A 20,596-nucleotide genomic window follows, 5' to 3' on the forward strand; every position below is an offset into this window, starting at 1 on the left:
GACCTATTATCGTTACCCTTTTCTGCTTCTCCTACAGGTGTCGATAACACGGGAAAACACGATGCCGCGCGGGACCGAGGAACGAAGGAGCGCCGCACAAGCGAAGGAGCCTCGCTCGGCGTCAGATCGAGCTGGTGTTTACGGGAATTGCAACAGACGGAAGACGATCCTTTCAGAGCAGTTTCTCACCTGTCGGTGCGAAAAGCTTACTACGTGTGCACCGACTGCGGGAAAGAGTACAAATGGCTGGACAGCTTGAAAAGGCACCAGAGAGTCGACTGCGGGAACAAGGAAAGGAGATTTTTGTGCCACATGTGCAATAAGAGATTCAAGTTCCGTTACCAATTGAAAAATCACATTCCGATACATGGAGTATAAATAATATCAATTCTGACCGATTCACTGTATACAAGCGACCACCATTTTGAAAAAAACTATGACAAATTACTCGCGCTTTCTCTATTCAATATTTTTGGCTTTTATCTTGAATTTTTGACATTTCACTTCGAATACCAATTACAATCGTTTCTTTATTTAAAATTACTTGGATTAAACTTTTTGTAAAATAACAAATAATAAATTCAAATAAATGCAAATACTACATATCAATGCTTACCGTTTGTTTAAGCGTCCTCCATTTTGGAATTGAAAAACCATAAGAAATTAATAACTTTTGTTTCGCTAGGCTCGTTTAAACTGAAGAACTTAGACTTTGTTTTTTGTTTAGAGTAAGTAATCTATTAATTAACGAAAGAAATTTTTCTTTACTTCTAATTTTTGCAAAATGACTTTTGGAAATTTGATGAAAAATGTTATGAAAGAATTTAGCAATATTTGTTTGCATTATTGTATTCTACTTTTCGAATGGGGATCGAAAGTTTCACAATCTTATATAGCGAGACATAGAGTGAATATTGCAAATTTCTGAAAAAATTTCGAATCAATTAAACATAGTTAAAAACATATCAATTCAAGTTCTGAAATCTTAACGATTTCATGTTAATCCTCGCATGATAATGGCTGAATCTGTGTTATCATCTATGTATTACATGTTAGGGAACATAATAAATTACTTATTATAAGTAAACGATAGAAATAGCTTTTTTTATTCCCTACCACCTTTCGTTATGGTAATATTAGTAATATTCAAAAAATGAATTAATTAATTGAAGTAAAATGGAGGGGAGAATTCATACTTTAGTCGTTAATCACGACAAACAATTGAAAGATATTTACTAAAGAAGAAAGATATTTATATTTAAAACAAATAAAATCGTTAATTATGATTTTTATCTTCTAACGTTGATTAATTTTTTATTCAACCTCAAGCAAAACTGTCGGCAACGAAGAAACCACGAAAATACTACGTTGGACCTGTTCACGTAAAGGTACGTTTTCATAAGTATTTTGCAATATATATTAAACACATAATGAAGACTGAACACTTACATATCCTAGTAAAAACTGATCGTTCAAACGAATCGCTCAAACGAATGAAACGCGTTTTATTTATAGATTAATTCTGCGCATAATTTTCAAAATGATTTATCTTAAACACAAAACAGACGAATCTTCTATGTTTGACACTATTTCCAAATTAACTTTCTAGTCATTCTAGGTTGAAAACTGAAAAGTTTATTCCGTGAAGAATAATTTTAATTTTAGATTTTAAACAATGTATTTTAATCGTTTGATAAAAGCAGCGTTCATATTATTATAAACGTGTCGAAGGTTCCGCGATTAATTTTGTTTGCAAGTCAATTTGCAGTGTGTGACATTTCCTTCGGATGTTTTGAATAACGCGATTTACGTCGCAGAATTTCGTTTCACCGTTCACGGTTTCAAACGGTCGCCCTTGTTGACCTAAACAGTAGAAACGCCACCGCGTATCTTCCCCGACCGTCGTTTGTCGCCAGTTACCTTGCAGGAATCAACATCGTTAGGTGAGTCACGATTTCCTTTGATATTTGCAACTACGATAAAAAATCTAGATATAACCAAAAACGGAATTAGCCGAATTCATTACCGTTATCCGTACATTAATTGCACAAATTTTATTCGGAAGTAGTATTCTAGAATTAATTGTTAAACGTAGCCCGATGTTTATAGCGTTCGGATTCATATATTCGAAATTCAAGTATAAATAATTATGTATTTTGGACATACGAGCATGATCATTAACGTATTGGCAAGCTATGAGTTTCGGTATTCGCGTCAGCTGTTTTTCAGGATATTTAATAATTAATAACACGTTTCGTGCCGAGTTGTTTTCACACTGGTCATTTGATACATTACTAAAACTTGATATAGTATAAGTAATTATTAATTATCCTGTACACAACGATCAAACGTAAGCATGTACCATCGGTGAACGTGTTAACTAAGCAAAATAACTATAAAACTGATTTAATCCTATAACTACCATCCTGGCCGAGATATAAGATTGGAATTTTAAACAATGTTTTTTTTTTCTTGATTATCAAAAGCGTTTCACTCTCGGTCTAGGACACCAAGATGGCTATTAATGTATTTTCAACGAGTGTGACAACGGGAAACATGAGCCGACACGATATGCTGGCTTGGGTGAATGACAGTTTGCAAGCATCGTTTATAAAGATCGAAGAATTGTGCAGCGGCGCGGCTTATTGCCAGTTTATGGACATGCTTTTCCCGGGTAGCGTACCCATAAAAAGGATCAAATTCAAAGCGAATCAAGAGCACGAATACATACAGAATTTTAAAATTTTGCAAAGCAGTTTCAGAAAAATGAAAGTCGAGAAGGTGAGTGAAAAATTGTTTACGACATTTATCGCGAGCAGTTTAGACAAACGTAGCATAAAATGAAGAACGTTCTTACACGAAATACATACATAACAATAATTATAGGAATCATAATAGTATTGTCAAGGGGTGATTTTTTATTTTTTACGTCGTGCATCTTCGTGAATTTATCTTCTTGTTCGATTCTATTCTATAAATTTTTTATGATCGTTCACAGATTGTTCCCGTCGATAAACTAGTAAAAGGCCGTTTTCAAGACAACTTTGAATTCCTGCAATGGTTCAAAAAATTCTTTGACGCGAATTACTCTAGAGCGGAGCCGTACGATGCTCTGGCTATGAGAGGAGGAGATACCATGGGTCGTGGTACATCCCATGGCACTAATCCAAAGCGTGTCACTCCTCGTGATGTAGTTTTATCTAAAGCACCAGCTCGTATCGGTACATTGTTTTACTTGTCTTTTTTCTTTTATATTGCATTTGATTTTATACCGCCAAACGTGATGCAGAAAAATCTGCAAAATCGGCAATATTTAACAAGACGGTTATACATAATATTTATCATTGACTTCTTCCTAATTATTTATAATTAACAATTCGTTAAAATTAATAACAAAAGGACACAGCGCTGTCTGACTTAATAACAAAAGGCAAAAATTTCACTTCAGGTGAGGGAACTACGTCTGCTGCGCATGCAACTAATGCCAAGCCTGCAAACAATAGTAATTATTTATTTGTATTTTTCCTATTTTTTTATTTTACCATTACAAAGTTGCAATTTTAAATTTAGTTAATAAAAAATCAGCACACCGTCTGCCAGTGAAAACGGGCCTTGTCAGTAAACGTGAGGACGAAAGAGTTGAAGAACTCCGCGTTCAGGTATAATATGCGTCAAATATGTTGAATTTTATACATTAATTTAAGACCGTGAAACGAACAAATTTCTCATGTAGTAGTACGCTCTAAATGAGATATTTGCTATTAAAGTATAGTAATGTATGCCATCGATATAATTCAGGATTATCGCCTATATTACTAAAAAAAACCTATATATATTTATTACTAAAAATAATTGTAATTATAACAATTACTAATAACAAGTGAAGAGAAGCTTTGTCTACTGTCAAGGTTATGTTTACTGTTTAATGTCAATGTTATTCATTCAAACAATGTTAACCTTCGAGCGTACTTCCAGAGGAGATATTTATTTGTTTCACAATCATAAATTCACATACGAGGTTCGATGATTTAACCCGGGTGCACCCAGTATAATGTATCTGTTTCTAGATGGATGAGTTGCACATAATGACGGAGGGTTTAGAAAAGGAGCGAGATTTCTATTTCGGCAAATTGCGCGACATCGAGGTAATGTGCCAAGAAGAGTGTCAGAAAGAAGTAGAGAAGATTCCCATAGTACAGAAGATTTTAGATATTCTTTACGCCGCGGAGGTAGTATTTCAACAAACTTTTCTCGTTGGAATTATTCTAATATCGCTATGCGGCACGAGATCAATTGTTCTTTTTTTACAGGATGGATTTAGGGCAACGGAAGAGTCAGAAGAAGATGGAGTCGCGGTCGACGACGAAGAAGAAGAATATTAATTGTACTTTTCTATCCAAGCAATGCGAACAAATGAACAGCATAGTACCAATGTGCGTTTCAGTTTCTTGCGTTTGTGAGACTGTATCAACAATCACTGTATGATGGACGAAGCTACTCTGTATAGATATTTAATAATTTCGCGGCGAGTTCGCCGGAATTCATTAGAGGCTTGCGTGTAATTTTGCCTCCCGATGTATAATAATAGACTTAAAATTTAAATATTTTGCCAATTTATAGTTTACCTAATATTTAAAAAACCAATCATCACTTCGCAGCCATTAGCTCCATGTAATTAGTTGCAAATGAATTTACAGCTGATTGGAAATCGAAAATTACATCGATTTCCCGGGTCTCACCACGTGGAGGTTGCTGGAGTGGAGACCCGTAAGGGAGTCAGAACGAAACCAGAATTTGTTATGGTTCCCTTTCTTGCAACAACAATTTTTGCTTAACTAGTAACGCTTTAACAAATAACTTAGTAACTATGATCGCGATCGAATGACGAAGCCCGATCGCGTTGCCTCCCGATCTCTGCTATTCACGTAGTGGCCTGCATGATCTGTAACAGCAAGGAATTCGATTAAATTCAATCGTTATTAAATGCCAAAGCAGATTATGTATTATAGGCGCCTTGTGTGCTAATAAAGATTATACTTACATCGGCATTCATTCGACAGATTAGAGCGACCGACCGAAAGTTAGGCCGACAGACCTTTCGCGAGCCGAAGCTGTCGATCAAATGAGAGAAATTGTATCGCAATGGCAATCGCGGCCCAAGGTCCCTTTGTCCCCACTCCTTCGACAGGATTATCCACGTATAAATTTCCTGAAATTATTTAAGGTAAATATTTGCGACGCGGTGCGCGAAGTTGACTGAGGGGCACAGTACGCAAAGGTGTTTGGGACGGAGTACACGAAGGTATCTGCGACGCGGCCCGCTATCCCTATTGTTTGTGTAAGAGTCATAGCGTAGAAGGGGCCACCTAATCTCACAAGTTTCTCTATTCATATTAGAAGCTAGTTGATTTTAAAACGCTGTATACGGATCAATGAGTTTTAATTGAAAGATATTAATAGAACGATTCATGATTTGTAATTAAATAAAATGAAGCCGGCGATTCTACACCTACGATTTGGCGCGAAAACTACCAGAAGCGAGAAAACGGTGCCTTGCGATTTGCTGCAACTTCAGAGGGTTGCGCTTGAAGCCTTTAAAAGAACTGGTACACCGCGTTACCAGCATAAAAGATTTCCCACATCTAATTCCAATCGGGCGAAATCAAATACAATGCCCGGAGCAACCTATTATCACGTTAAAATGATTTATTAATTCCGAAATATTAATTATACGTAGCAATCTGTAAATATCAAAACGCAAAAGAACGCGATATATGAATTCCCGCAAAGGGTAACGAAGCGATAATTTAAACTTACCTATATCCTATAAAAATGTCGGTATCTTCGTTAAAGATCGAACCATCTCCCTTCCAATCATATTATCTTTGATATTTTGTTAACGACGAGTTGCAACATTTGAATTAATTATTTTAAAAACCAGATGTTTGACCACTGGATGCTAACGACGCGTCGATCTAACAGGGGCGATGGCGCAGTTTCGGGAGGCGATAGTGGCGCTTCTGGTGGTGGAAACCAGAAAGTAAGATGACAAGCATGGTAAAGGGAGAAAAACTACATGTGGGTGTGCTGATGTCGTGCTCTCTTGTTTACTCGTTATTTTTTCGATTTACAAGCTGATATGTGACGATTTTAATTAACGTCTGACCGGTTTGACTATTGTAAGAAAATGTGATTATTTTACTGTTCGTGAAAAGATTTACGATACTTATTTCTCTCGTATAGTTGTTGTCTTTTTCATTACGAATTCGTTTTTACTGCCAATACTCGTTATCAATCTTGTTTTCACTCATCATCAATAACGCGAAAAGTAACTGACATGAAAAACTATTTCATAAGCGTATCCACAGTTTCAGATTTCCAGTCTGTCTGTTCATAGTAATAGATTTGTGTATTATATGTCGGTAACGTGTATATTTCTATTGCATTTTAATGTTATTGAAAAAGTCATAGTGCAAAATCTATATTGGATTTAATTATAATTGTCATTTGTTTAATGGTAATTAAGAACTATTGTTTCCTATACTGTTGATGGTATATGTTAGTTTGATTAAAGAAAGCATTACAATGTAAAGGAAATTTTAAAAACTACTTTTATACTATAAAGAAAGGGTTGACAATTATAAAGCTGCGCAAACTTAGTTGAAAGTAATGCCTCCATTGTTCTTTTTCAGACATTGTCCCAGTCAAGGATACCAAGATGGAAAATTTAAACAGATACGACATTATGGAAGATGGGATAAATGGCTGTTTGCAAACATTGTTTACCATAGTGGAAGAATTATCCATTGATGCAAGTTATTGCGAATCTATGGACATGCTTTACCCTGTTAATATCTTCTTAGAAAGAGTCAAATTCAAAACAAATCAAGAGCATAAATACATACAGAATTTTAAAATTCTACAAGGTGGTTAAAGATAATTGAAGATAGATAATGTAAGTGAAATTACTGTTCGTGACATTTATCAAAATTATTTTAGGTAGACAAAGTATATATTTTGAGTGAAGAATGCTTCTCGCTCGAAATACATATCTGACAATAATTGCAGAATTCATAATATGGTTTACAATATTTTTGGAGCTAGTTATGTATATGTAGAAATATAATGAATCTTTTAATAATTGATAGAGTTGAAGTTGAAGAAAATATTCATGAAGCATCTAAGAAAAAGAAGAGATTATTCTTTTATTAAATTATACATCATTTATGGTATAAAATGGTGATTATGGAGATCTTCCATTTGTGACGCAGAATATTTTAAAGGAATCTTTGTACACCCCAGAGGTAAAGTTCCAACAAATTTTGTCCATTGTAAGTATTTTAATATAACTATATGGCACTGAAACAAATGATTTTCATTACAGTATGGACTTGTGCCACCTGAAGTGTTGACTCATGCCTGATGACGAAAGAAGACTATTAATTTTAATTTTTATACGATTATTATGACTCGGTGACTCATAGTGGATAGATACAATCAATAGATTCTACCTAGCAATTAAATTCTCAAAATTTTTAACAAGAGTTTTTTTTTAACAACAAACTTTTTAATTATTAGTGCGAAGTATTAGAACCAAGAAACGAAATTATAAAAGTATGCCGAAACATGTTGAAATTGTCGGAAACAACAAGCAAAAATGTTTCAACGCGAAAACGAACTGTCAGCGCATTATTTCCCTTTCTATGATTGTAGTTGATTGTAAGGTTAAACGAATAAGGGTGACACATTTGTCCCTAGACATTTCGTAAAATAAAGAATTATTTATGAGGATAAATTCCTGTTAGATCGGAGCCGATTCATTGGTTATTCACTTAATTTCAGTCTCAATGTTTGCGGATTTCAATTTAAGAGCGATATTATATAAAAGGAAAGTAGAAAAATCAATTATATACTGCAAACCTTCATCTAAGTTGCTTTGACATAAAAATTGTTTTCTGTTATTTTGTCAAAATTTCACAGTGTTGATACTAATTTATTCTATCGCATTTACTTCACAATTTTCATATTTACTATCTGCATAAATAGATGAAAGTAAATTTTTGAATTTATATATGATTTTTCCTCATTAAAATCAAGCGAACAGATAAAATTTGGGAGAAATAGGTTGAGCAAGTTCTTTGGCCTGTAGAAAATGAGAAATTATTCGATCGATTTGTCGCCCGAGGAAGATTCGTTTGCGGGACGTTTCGTTAGGAGTGCAAATCAGAATCGGGGAGCAGAAGTGTCGGTGACCTCGAACATTCGCAAGTACGTACAATGCGATCACGAAGAAACCACGGAGATACTGCGCGGGCAAAGGTTGCCCGGCGAGAAGGTTTTTCTTCTACGTCAGTCGTTCCAGCGACCGGCACACACGTACGTTCTCCGTTCCACCAAGTTCACTGGTCTCTTCGAATCGAGGGAGCAACATCCCTCCCATAGTTCGAGGACACGGCACCGCGAAGTTAGTTTCTCGACAGAAGCTCGGTCGCTAAATAATTGGCTGCGCAAACGTCTTCTTTATCGCCGATCCAGGTGAGCATCCGGCGAGGAACCGAGCAACGCATCTGCTAAGAATATTTGTCTTCTTGATCGCTTTGCGTTGCGATTGCAACGAGACCAAGACAGGAAGCTAACAACAAGCATCGTGTATTCCGGGTGATTATATAACGCGTTAGTTCTACGATCTCGATCTTGTGGTCTTCGCTGTGATACCGCACGCGCCAGTTACTGGTTATTCGTCGATCGTGTTTGGGTGATCGTACGGCTTCGCGAGACGCGTCTTCCATGGGGTCTTGATTATGTTAGCCCCTTGCTCTACTAGTATCCGCCAACAATAAGTCTGTGTGTCGGTATTGCGGATCGGGGATGTTCCGGAGTTGTTCCGCTCCATTTTTCAACGCGGAACGCGTCGTCTTTCGTAGTTAATTCGTGGTTGTTTCGCGAGGCTGTCTCAGACACGTTCACATAAAATTTATTTACTCAAGTGTTTTACAACAATTGGACTGTGAGAATGGTTTGTGCGATGAAAATGTAACTGTCGTTGGTATGAATGGACTGTGAATCGTTACGGGAGATCAAAATTGTCTAGCTCCAACAAGCCAAAGCAAAATAATAATTTTGATTGAAAATAATGTAACAGCATTCCGAAAATTTTATAATTTGTTCATATAATACTGTTTTATATTCCACTTGCACATATTTGGATAGTGTATTTTAACCGGTTTAACAAAAATAGCGTTCATACGATTACGAACATGTCAAAGGATTTAATATTTAACTTCGTTTGCAAGACATATTGCAGAATGTAAAATTTCCGTCCACGCTTTCATTGAATTTTACGAATAACGCGGTTTACATCGGCGAATTTCGTTTCACCTTTCACGGTTACAAACGGTCGCCCTTGTTGATCTAAACAATAGAAAAACCATCGCGTATACTTCTTCGCACGCAGTTCGTCGCCAGCTACCTTAGAGGAATCGACATCGTCCGGTGAGTCTCGATTTGATACGATGCCTGTAACTTTACACACGTCAAAACCATTTAGCTTAATCAATCGAATCTGAATATAAATAGATGCGCGATTAGCCGAGTCGTCGCGCGTTGTTCGCATTATTAATTGTAAAAAGTTTCGTTCGGAAGAAGTATTCTAGAATTAGTTTATCCCTCGGAGAAAACGACTGTCCAGAATATCCGTTTAAGTTTCATCCAATCGCACCTCATCAATGGGATAGCGAATATCGTTGTTTCCATAATGACGCGCGAAGAAACAATTTTTATTTCGCGTTACGCGTCCGCGCGGCCGTTTGTTGTGTTTCTGTGTCACAGCGGATAACACCGGGTCACGTCTTTCTGATAACGAAATTGTTGTCACTACTGTTCCCGCGCGGTTTGTTTGTTAACTCGTTTAGTCAACGGAAACATGGTTTCGCGTAATACTCTTTTTGAAGAATTTGAGAATTTGTTACTTAGGTGCTAACACGCGAACAATAGATTTCCTGAAAATTTACCACGTGTTTCCGAGTGAAGCGCTTGTCGATAGATGACTTCGCTCTTCGTGGGGATCTGGATTCAAAACACTATCGAAACGGTTCTCGCATCGTAATTTGAAAGAAAGTGAGACTCGCGTGGTCCTCGTTTTTAATTAACTGAATTGAAGAACCGCGCTCTTTCGCCTGATTATCGCACAAACCCCGAAATACAGTATTAACATGATTTGCTAGGGCTACGTTATATTATAGATAAATGTTTCATCGAACCGATAAGAGATTGAAGAATGATGCCGAAGAAAAGGTCAGCTAGTAACGATGCGTTATCTTGTCATTGTCAGCATTAAAAGATGAAGTGTGATCACTACTAATAGACGAGATATCCTTCGCTTGTTTCGTTTAAACGAACATATTATCTGCGTAGCCGATTTAGTTGTTTAATAGCACGACTGAGACATTATTAATATTATGCAATATTCGTTCGACGCATTTAAAGACGAAACCAGTGAAAGTAGGAACAGAAAAGTTAATGTTAGGATACGAACATGCTATAGAACATTCGTGGAATTCTTACTTACTTGTATGTGGACAGTTCGACGACAAGTACGCGCGAATTAAATTCTTCTTTATTAAGCCGTAGTAAAATCAATAACAAATAAACAATAAACAACGCGGTCGTGATAATCTGCTATCGAGAAGGCGTGACCTGGTCCTATCATACGGAATGCACGAACTCCAATGATAGACTCTGTTACAACACAGTCTGTGACAAGGGAGAAGAATTTCTGGAACAATGCATCGTATAGTTAAAATTCTAACCCTTTGCTCTCGAAAGCCTCGGAGCTTTTAAAATTGATCTTCATTGTCTTCGTATCGAAGTCCTCGAGTTGGATGATAATTTTAAATGGAACTTCGGAACCCTGGAGCGCAAAGGGTTAAAGTATTTTTAAATTATTATATCGGTTCATATTTAAAGAATTGTTGAAAACGCGATTGTCTGTACTGAATCATCAATAAGTTCTGAGTCATTAATCCATGATGTTACAACTGCTTTCGTATCGATCACGCTATGCGCTAACGTGAACCATTTGCGCTTTTCTTTCTAGATTAACGTAAACATGGAGCATGATGGAGTTCCGCCCGTTGTAAGTGTTTCAGCCATCTTAAAAATACGTATGGACACAGTGACAAACAAAAGTGTACGCTTGTTACCAAGGATTTAAACATTCGAGTAGATGTACGAAAGAAAAAGACATAATATTATTATTATAAAAATGCATCACTGAAAGATGTAAAGTACCATTTGTTATTATTGCAATTCTTGATTCGAGCACAACTAATTTTGCTCATATGACCTTGGCGTTGAGGTAACAACAAATTGGTAGTATTATCCTTATTTTGATAAGACAAACAGAACAGACACTTTTACTCTTCACTGTGTATTCTATTATTATCTTCATTTTGATTCAATTATAACAAAAACATTATTAGGCAACATCCAAGGAAACCGGAGGTGTAAAAGGGTGGATCGAGTCAATGTTCATAACAGTGTCGCAGACGTTCGTGGGCCTGCCGCTCTTCAAAGCGATCGATTACTTCTTGAACGTCGTGGAGAAGTCAACGCAATGGAGTTTACCGGCCCATGAAATCAGCGCTGGTATTTAATGAATATTTATTTTTCACGGAGGATAGTTAATAATTATTTAACCTGTTAATCGGAGAATCGGCTTAACGGATTTTATATAAAAGATTTTATCATTGGCGAGCGTGTTATATTTAATTGTATTTTTCTGTGTAGAGGAGAATGGAAAGTTGTTCGGAAAAATTGAGCTCCTCAGACCTTTGCCTTGGATCCTCTTCATACCAGGATTGGTCATACTGCGAGTTATCAGAGTCGGCATCAACGTTGGTGCTTTTATTTTTGGCTATCCTTACGTGGAGCCGCTCAAGATGGTATGCAATTTAATATAAATACTGCCTAAATATAAAAACATATTTCTAGTATTTCCCAACGTTGGAATTTAGTATTACCCAATTTTAAGAGAAAATTATTTTATATTATAATTTAAAAGAGTGGAAAAGCCATTTATCTAATAAATGTATAAAATCGGTAATCTAATTTTTTAATCAATTCCTATATATAAAAACATAAAATTGTTGAGTGATTTTCCAGTTATAAAACTGAAATTACAATAGTGGTCCTATTAATTGAATTGGCTCCACATAAGAGTTTTTATATATAAAATTGTCCTATTAAAAACCCTTCCCAATGATGTCTTTACTCTAATAAACAAAAACAGATTACGTTTTACAGGTAAAATTCGTGCAAAGATGCCGCAGGCGGTTAAGGACAATAAACTTAAAGGCGGTGAAATCATCGAGACGTAGACCAAACGCTAACAAGGTATTTTAATAATTCGTAGCTTTAAGTTTATGTGTTTATCCGATTGTTTTCCATCGTATTTATATGTTTATCACCACGCCTATTCTAAAGCCTTGCACTCTCGGTTTTAATCGACCGTCGCACTTCCTTCGTAGTTTACTTTTGAAGGTATCCCCGGTAGACTTTGGTTTAGATGCTATCCTTTCCGCCACAGTCGATCCTCAGACGGTTGATTAAATTTAGCACTATAATAGTTTCGGTGATGGATGTAGGACAAGCTCCTGGTCAGATCCATAAGATTGACACTGTCGACGTTGTTTTGCTTCGACTCGTCCAAATTATCACCGTCCCCACCGCCGATTGAAATTTGTGTAACTGGTCTGGATTTCAACACGGTGAGTCTGTAATTATTGTGCACGTCTATCAACGATACAATTAATAATTAGAGCAATTAACCTGCTATTAACCTGCAATTAACTTATCGAGTAGATTCGCCGAATGCTGTATTATTCCTTACCATTCCGATGCAAAATAACATGAGCGCTATAACATTAAAATTTGTAAGCCATATTAACGTGCAACTAATTTTATATAGCGTTTATTTTTTGATATTATTTTACACTTTAATTCCATCTGCACTGACGCGGATGCTATAGCGATCATTACATATAAATATTAAAATATTATATTATTACTTGCACTTTTCGAATCAATTCCACGCATAAATTTACTTATTAACAATTACAAGATTGTGTAAGGGGTCGTTGAAAAATGTATCGTTGCAGGCAAGATCGCCAGATGAGACGTCGACTACCGAATCCGCCGGAAGCCCGATACCGGCGGACAGGAAACGAAAATTGTCACAAGTGAGTTCCGACTCCGAAAGTGAAACAACATTAACGAAGCTCGACAAATATGCTTCGTTGAACAGCGAGGACGATTCCGATTTCAACGTAAGTACAACCACTGGCAGAATGTTTTTCATCGAGTGGGGTGTTGCAAAGCTTACTGAAAAGGCCAATATTTTTTATATATAAGAGTCCATTTATGAGTATAAAATACATGGCGATGTTTCGATTGTTACGACACGAAGTAAATAAGAGAAATTAATTTTAATTTATTATTCAGAGTAGCGTACGGTTAAATTGACATGGGTTTGGCATAATTATTCCCCATAATTATGCTACTTCTAGAGAATGAGGTGTGCCTGTGGTCATTCGAAGTAATTCACTCTTTAGCGCAAATGCAATCCGTGGCTTTGTTTAAACGTAATTAATTAAGAACGCTCGGTTGGCGTCGAGTAAGATTTTTTCTGTTCAAATAGACAATAAAGTGAAACTCGAAATACTTTTTAAACATTTACTTCCTATCGTCACTATCGTCCCACGCATGTTATTTTTATGTGTGACAATAGTATTTTACATATACAAAATTTTGGACTTTTTAATTCGCTCCGCGCCGTTGATTCGATCGAAAACTTTCCGCCAGCTGTTGTAGAACGAAGAAATTTGTGATTGGAAATCAATATATTAACGGAGAATTATACTGATCGAGCCGTTTGTTTGAAATGTGGCCTGAGTCCACTTATTTCAACATCTAGATATTACAAAATTTTGCGTTTTAATAACAAATATATTTTTAATAATTTTGTCCTTCCTTTGTTAAAAATTGTGTTTCACAGACTTTGCTCAAATAAAATTATATAATATAATATAATTAAAAAACATTATATAAACATATGAACATTAAGATAAATAGCTCAATGTTTTTGGAAAATTGACTCGACCTACTTTCATAATGAACGGCTCAATTGTAAAAATTCTGTCTCGCACAAATGAAATTTCTTAATTATTTTTTATTAGATTCTCGATTTCTATCTCATACGAAAATGATTTTTTCAGCCGGTCGAATGCAGCTCGCAGTCGAGTTCGTCGAAGAGCGATGACGAACGGGAAGAGAACATATCCGTGTCCGAAGTGGAAGACCTAGTGGCAACCAACGAACTGTTCTTGGACTGGCCAGCGTCTGACGCACTTCCTCGCCAAAAGGTAAAGAAGATCTTCGTTGCTGTTATCTTTTTACACTTTACATACTTCTTGTGGAAGTCTGCGACTTCTTATTGAAGGTATATGAATATTTATCGAATTTATAATTATGAAACATCACGCTAACGAATTAGTTAGAAGATATCTCGTTGTTCTAATATTTTACCGATCTTTTCGAACGAATCGATTGTTCAAAGGACTTGTTATCTTTCAAGACTTTGCTATCTCTCGCGACGTTGCGTCGAAATTAATAATTTCAGATTAGAAAATTTAGAGAATTTGAAATTCCCATCTTGGGTAATGATAGCTTCGATCTGTCGTGCGTTCGAAATACATGTACCGCGGGAAATGATATTTATAATGATAATATAAATTAATATGATAATAATAATAATATCACAATTGAAATACAAAGAGTGTAGAAACACAAAAAGTACTACTGTTCGTTATATCATCCACAGTAATCACACCGCATTCATTCACTGAAAACTTAGTTAAATGAAATCTAAAGAAAAAGACACGCATTCAAAAAGGGATAATATTAAAAACACACAATGGAATAAAACAACGATCAAACTTAGCTCTAAGCCCGTCAGTCGAATTAAACTGGAGAAAAATAATAATAATAATTGTAATAAAACGACACATGAATTCATGGAAAATCTACAATAATTCCTGGACGATGATAATAATTATAATAATAATAGTAATAGAACGAACAACGAATTCATGGAAAATCTACAATAATTCCTGGACAGTATCCTCGGTTAATTGCAACGTAGCAAATTCCAAACGATAAGAAAGCTCTCCATCTTGAAGTGGTGATAAATTTAACGGAATTCATTAGCGTGCATCGGGTCGTGGAAGAGCCAAAAAGCGATATAACGTAATCGCCGTAATAATTTAGAGAAAATGGTGTAGATTGCGAGAAGTCATAAATCAGAGAATGTATCATCGGTTCGTGCTGAAAGTTGTACAGTCTGAAGTTATTCGTTTTGAGAAGAAATATAATTTCGTTGAAATTGAATATCTTTATTGAACGCTGAACCAACCGAGCACTAAAATTAACACAGTATATTTATTGTTACTATTCAGGTTTTTAGTCAGTGAAAAAAGGCAAATGCTTTTCTATAACAATATAGCTTTGATTCCCTTTTCATTTAACAATTTTCGTCGCACAAATCTGTCAATGAATTTAATAGATTTATGGCAAGTTGATTTAAACAAAATTCAAATAAACCGTCATTATTTTACACGATGGTTTCATTAGTCCAATATCTCGTTCAGTATTTTCTTAAGCGTTCTCTTTATAAACATTACATAAAATTTTGCGAATTAAAGCTAAAAGAATTCGAATAATTTCCGCGATATTTTTTACATTCTCGACTCGAACTAATCGATCGGATTTCACTAATAAATTGTCCCGTAAATTACGCTTGAAAATGAACGTAGGGCACAGTAATCGGCTGAAGTAATAACTGATTCCACTGCCCTAGTCGTGCATACCTTCGTGATGGCGGGATGCAAGTCGTTTCTCATTCGTAACGTTGAACAAATTTCAGACGACGCGCGACACGGAAACGGAGACGGCCGCGGGAACGGACGAGACGTGCGTCGCCAATCCGGGTGAGTCCGTCTACTGGTCAGCAAGGGAATACGATGACGATGAGGAGGCGCCATTTTACTCGGCCGCCAGCTGGACAAGTGGTTCATCAGCGTAAACTAACGCGTAGATCGTCGTCGTTCCGCTGGCACGCCACTTTTCCAGCTGACGAGGCTCACGTTCGCCCTCTGTTTCTCCGAGCGAAACAGCGGCAGACAGTGATCCGAAATCGGACGTTCGCCTAAATAACCTGTTGATCCATACGATCCAGAGTGAAATCCAGAATCATTTGTTACTTTTGTCCCAGCGACGAAAAGATGAATACTTCGACTCACCGCCCAGTTTTACGAGCATCCATGTCTTTTAAACGTAACGACACGGTACTTGTAAGAGTACAGTTTCATAAGAAGCGACACAATAAAGACAATTTCTTGGTCAGTTATTTAATCTTGATTGCCTGTTCCCGATACATGTTATGGCTTTTTTCTTGTTCTATCGCGAAAACTAGTGATACAAATAAATATAGAAAGCCGCGAGGTGAACGCGGACGTTTGCGCAGAATATTCTTTCGGTTCGAGAACAGAATTTTAACTCGGCCTTGTTGATTTTAATATTTAACAAAGATATTCGGTCGGATATAAGTAAGAATAAAGGCGATCCAGCTTGAAGTTTATTAATGCATAGGTATAATAATTATTTTTTATAAATCGAGATACAGTCGGTGTAACAAATTGAGCGAATCTCATTCCATCGTTTTGTCTTCGCTTGCGACAGTAACAATGCATTTCTTCGCGCGTTGCAAACGGCGATGAAAAAATTAATCAAGACACTGATGTCTCTGTCTCTTTGTAGAATCTGAAACGCAGATAGCCGCATGCGAATCGAATGATTTCATCAATGGAGAAGCGCGGCATGAACTCAGCGACAGCACGTACACGGTTTCAGGTATTTCAACTTTAATCAATTAATTTTGTCATTATTGTCGACACTTGTAGACATTCGGACGATTTGCTTTTCACAATTATGATCTTATCATAATTATGATATACGATCTTGTTGAAAATTATTGAAATAAACGTATGGTAAGGTCCCGTGTTTCGACGATTTAAACAAAAATTTTTGGTAAAACATCATTTTTATTGACGAGAGTAAATTTAATATTTTCGATCGAAGAATTTCAGAAACAGAATTGAAATTTAACGATGTCGGTAATAGTGCGCGGGTGTGTATCGACAGCCGGTATGGGAAATTTAGAATTTAGAATTTATTAAGAGCAATATAAATGAATATAATCAATGAAATCTTTTCGAAGTTTACATGTTTTAAATATATTGTTATAAATATATGGGGCGAACTAAAAATTCTAATACGTAAACAAATAATTTTAAATAAAATTTTTATCTGATTTAATTGAAAGTAGTCAATGAATTATAGTAACTTTCTAAATTCAGAAAACTTCTTAAGCTTCGTCATTTAAAAGCATTAAATATAGATGCACCTGCAACATTGGGACAGTTAAAAGCTAATCAGTGTAAGTCCACTTTTCTTTGAAGATGAGTTGCGTAGCGCAAACACACCTTTATCATAGGATCTTTCGATTGATAAATCAATATAGTCGATTTCTTCATAAATAAACTTTAGGTAGCAGCACTTATATCAACCGCGGAGCGACTAAACAAACTGAAGAAAATTACAAAAAAGAAATAGAAATTAAAAAAATGAAATAAATGCTAAAATATTGATATTAATATTATTTAATTATACTAAAAATAGTGCTTCGAATTATTATCGATGTTGCCATTTTTGCTTATTCTTTATTCGTCTAAATTTTCTGATTAATAGCTTTTGAACCATGCTACTCAGTTCTACGTTTTTTTCCAAATTAAAATAGAAATAAAATACCTAATTAAAATATACCATTCACAATTCTATTATTTCTGTAAATAAAAAAGGGTACACAATTACACGTCCCTCGTTTCCAGCGCGCGTAAATCGAAGAACATTCTTCAGCAGTCGGCGCAAGATACGTTCTCTGCTCGCGATACGATATCGAACGAAACAAACGCGTTAGAAGTTCATAAAATTGACTCTGTTTAAATATAGGAAAACACGAGCGCGGCAGTGGATCTAGATTAAGTAAGCCGATTTCAAATCAATCCCGATTATACACTGATACGAGCACCGCTCATTATCAATCAGAAACAGAAGCAGCGCCACCATCGTCGACGCAGGACGTTGCTGCTGCCGACGGCGTCGCGGCCACGCAGGAGGACGGCGACAAGATACCGGATCAGGACCCGAAATCTTCGATCGGGGAGGACGGCCAAAAGAGTTCTCACTCTCAAAAGAGAAAGCACAAGCCGAGCAAGAAACACGTCGCCCGACACTCGCAGAAGCAAGAGAACAAGCAGTTCCTCGAGACGGAGAAGAACCCGCAGTGACGTCGTTCCCTAAGCTCACGCCGGATCGAACGTTCCCTTACGCGACTCGAGGGTGGAAACCGCCTCCCCTCCCCCTCGGATCATGCCAACGCGATCGTCCGTTTAATTCTTACGAAACGCGCGCCGCTTCTTCTGGAAGCACGCGCGCGCGAGGAGCTGCGTTATCGGTAAGGTTGCAGTGTTGTAATCGAGCTTGTTGCGTGATCGACGCGGCTGCGCTGATCGACGACGATAGGCGGCCGTTGCTGCGTTATCAATCGCTATCGATCGCGATTTTTGGCGAGACAGGGGGATATATATCGTCGATTAAACCAGCGTAACCTTTGATGGCGATTTGTCCGAACCGATTCGTACGCGTCTTCTTTTCGTTAATATACGAAATATACTAGCTCTGGAAATATCATTTCGTTAAGAATCTTTAGTAGGACATCTCGCGAAGAACGTGCTGATTGTATTTTCTACGCCTTTGTACGAAATGAAGAATTCCTGACTTAATTAAGAGACGTTTTATGTTTCCTTCGATAATGTTAAAGGTTGGAAGTAGTCGAGGTTTCCCAATCGTTGAAAGGGTATGGCCGAATACGATGGTTGAAGCTTAGTGATTTTTTAATAATTATATCGACCAAGGAAAATCCGTCTGTGCAAAATTCTTCGATCTTACAACTTCTACGCCATTGTGGTTACAGGATAAATTACGCTGCGCTCTTTCTCGCGTATTTTCCACTCTCGCATACTTTTTAAGATCTTGAAAAATATTTCGCATATTTTTGATCCCATGGTGCATATTACAGTCTTTTTCATATCTTTTTGTCACGGCCAAGCTATGGCGTTGAAATTTTGCTCGATGGGGTTTTTCTTGGTCAGCTGTGAAATTTTATTGGTAAACTTCTAAGAGTAAAATTGATCTTCTTTGTTCGATTATAACCTTTCTTTTCTGCTCGAATCAATTAGCTGTTTTCGACGAGTATACTCGTCTGACTGGTTAAAAAAAAAACTATATTTAATATTATAAGAATAATACTTTGATACTCTTTATCAACCCTTTTATCATACCCTTGCCGTGCCATTTTCTTTACAATTATTATAATTAGAATTCTCTCGATCCACACTAATTTAAAAGAAAAACAGAATTTTATTTTTATCGCGAACTTACATTTACTCGAACGTTTAAATATTGCTGAGAGAATGAAATTTGATTCCTAGCTAAATGAACGGATAAATAGCTCATTACTAAATGTCTCCGTCACGAGCCTAACTCGTTAAAATACGGCAAGTATAAATAACGGCGACTCGTTGAATTACATATTTCATGAAATGTCATTTGAAGAAAATCGAACACGTACAATGTAATAACAGTAACTTACCTACCTTTCAAAAGAGATTGCGACAGCTAACTTGTTGAATTTATTTAATATTCTCTGAGAGATATGTACAAGCGGGCACAGGGCGATTGCTTCGTGAAAAGCTATGCGAAGAATGCGGAATAACGTTCTTTCGTTTCGGACTTCGTTTTTTTGAGAAATTCGTGTTTAAATTCGACATAAATTGTCGAATATTCGAACTAGATTTTCTGAAAAGCGAAACTACAAATAAGCACAGCGGTGCTCGCGTTTACGTATCTTTTAGCGACACACCCTGTACATTCGTTAGCTTGCGCTAGTATAATTACGCGTATCGCCAGGAAGAGAAAAATATTTATTTAGGAACTAGAATTATTTATGGAGTTTCTACTCGAACGGTGTTTCACAAGCGTACCAATACTTACGAGTTGGAGCGCGGAGTGACAGATCGAATATTCACACGCACAGAATTCTATTATTTCAACAAAATTGCGTTGTTATAATGTGTTTACTTTATCACAATATTATTTAATTATTTTCATTATACGTTGGAATATATTCTCAAAACGTTGGATTGCAAATTCGTGGCAAGAAATAGTAATAATAGTCTCGTCACTCTCGTCTCGACTCGTTTCGATCTGTTCAATCGTTTCACTGGTCCGCGTTCCAAGTTTCGCGTGCGAACATCAACGCGCGTTTTATGCGAACGAAAGGAAATCAAAAGTCAAGGCTGACCAGCGTTGTTATCGTTATGGATGTACGATTCATCTCGCATTGATCAATTATTTAATCGCG

At 36.5% G+C, this 20,596-nt stretch overlaps 2 protein-coding genes across 10 annotated transcripts; both read left to right on the forward strand.

The window, feature by feature from the left end:
• Positions 1–1,911: 1,911 nt before the first annotated feature.
• On the forward strand, positions 1,912–4,636 carry Eb1 (microtubule-associated protein RP/EB family member 1). Of its 3 annotated transcripts, none has more exons than XM_078185364.1 (7): positions 1,912–1,943; positions 2,506–2,781; positions 2,999–3,221; positions 3,449–3,502; positions 3,571–3,659; positions 4,068–4,229; positions 4,311–4,636. In XM_078185364.1, the coding sequence occupies exons 2-7, from the start codon at positions 2,515–2,517 to the stop codon at positions 4,380–4,382; spliced, it is 867 nt and encodes a 288-aa protein (XP_078041490.1). In that variant the 5' UTR covers positions 1,912–1,943; positions 2,506–2,514; the 3' UTR covers positions 4,383–4,636. The 3 variants fall into 3 exon arrangements, with proteins under 3 accessions (XP_078041490.1, XP_078041492.1, XP_078041491.1); XM_078185366.1 differs by having other exon boundaries at positions 3,586–3,659; XM_078185365.1 differs by having other exon boundaries at positions 1,924–1,943; positions 2,487–2,781.
• A 3,731-nt stretch (positions 4,637–8,367) lies between these two features.
• On the forward strand, positions 8,368–18,956 carry LOC144473095 (uncharacterized). 7 transcript variants are annotated; one of them, XM_078186661.1, is made up of 12 exons: positions 8,751–9,046; positions 9,423–9,492; positions 11,096–11,134; positions 11,481–11,646; positions 11,788–11,942; positions 12,304–12,393; positions 12,645–12,767; positions 13,158–13,325; positions 14,274–14,420; positions 15,980–16,043; positions 16,873–16,965; positions 18,220–18,956. In XM_078186661.1, the coding sequence occupies exons 3-12, from the start codon at positions 11,108–11,110 to the stop codon at positions 18,459–18,461; spliced, it is 1,275 nt and encodes a 424-aa protein (XP_078042787.1). In that variant the 5' UTR covers positions 8,751–9,046; positions 9,423–9,492; positions 11,096–11,107; the 3' UTR covers positions 18,462–18,956. The 7 variants fall into 7 exon arrangements, with proteins under 7 accessions (XP_078042788.1, XP_078042787.1, XP_078042785.1 ...); XM_078186662.1 differs by lacking the exons at positions 8,751–9,046; positions 9,423–9,492 and adding an exon at positions 8,368–8,535; XM_078186659.1 differs by having other exon boundaries at positions 8,751–9,492.
• The last annotated feature ends 1,640 nt before the right edge of the window (positions 18,957–20,596 follow it).

This window comes from Augochlora pura, chromosome 7 (assembly GCF_028453695.1).
Source record: "Augochlora pura isolate Apur16 chromosome 7, APUR_v2.2.1, whole genome shotgun sequence".
In the NCBI taxonomy this organism is placed as follows: Eukaryota; Metazoa; Arthropoda; class Insecta; order Hymenoptera; family Halictidae; genus Augochlora; species Augochlora pura.

What these genes read in the sequence shown, in the direction of transcription:
- LOC144473095 (XM_078186658.1), top strand. Translation starts at nt 10,246, where the DNA reads ATGTTTCATCGAACCGATAAGAGATTGAAGAATGATGCCGAAGAAAAG. An exon ending in ATGATGGAGTTCCGCCCGTT is followed by an intron (nt 11,135 to 11,480) that starts GTAAGTGTTTCA and finishes AAACATTATTAG; the next exon opens with GCAACATCCAAGGAAACCGG. An exon ending in CTGGTCTGGATTTCAACACG is followed by an intron (nt 12,768 to 13,157) that starts GTGAGTCTGTAA and finishes GTATCGTTGCAG; the next exon opens with GCAAGATCGCCAGATGAGAC.
- Eb1 (XM_078185364.1), top strand. Translation starts at nt 2,515, where the DNA reads ATGGCTATTAATGTATTTTCAACGAGTGTGACAACGGGAAACATGAGC. An exon ending in GAAAAATGAAAGTCGAGAAG is followed by an intron (nt 2,782 to 2,998) that starts GTGAGTGAAAAA and finishes GATCGTTCACAG; the next exon opens with ATTGTTCCCGTCGATAAACT. An exon ending in TGCCAAGCCTGCAAACAATA is followed by an intron (nt 3,503 to 3,570) that starts GTAATTATTTAT and finishes TTTTAAATTTAG; the next exon opens with TTAATAAAAAATCAGCACAC.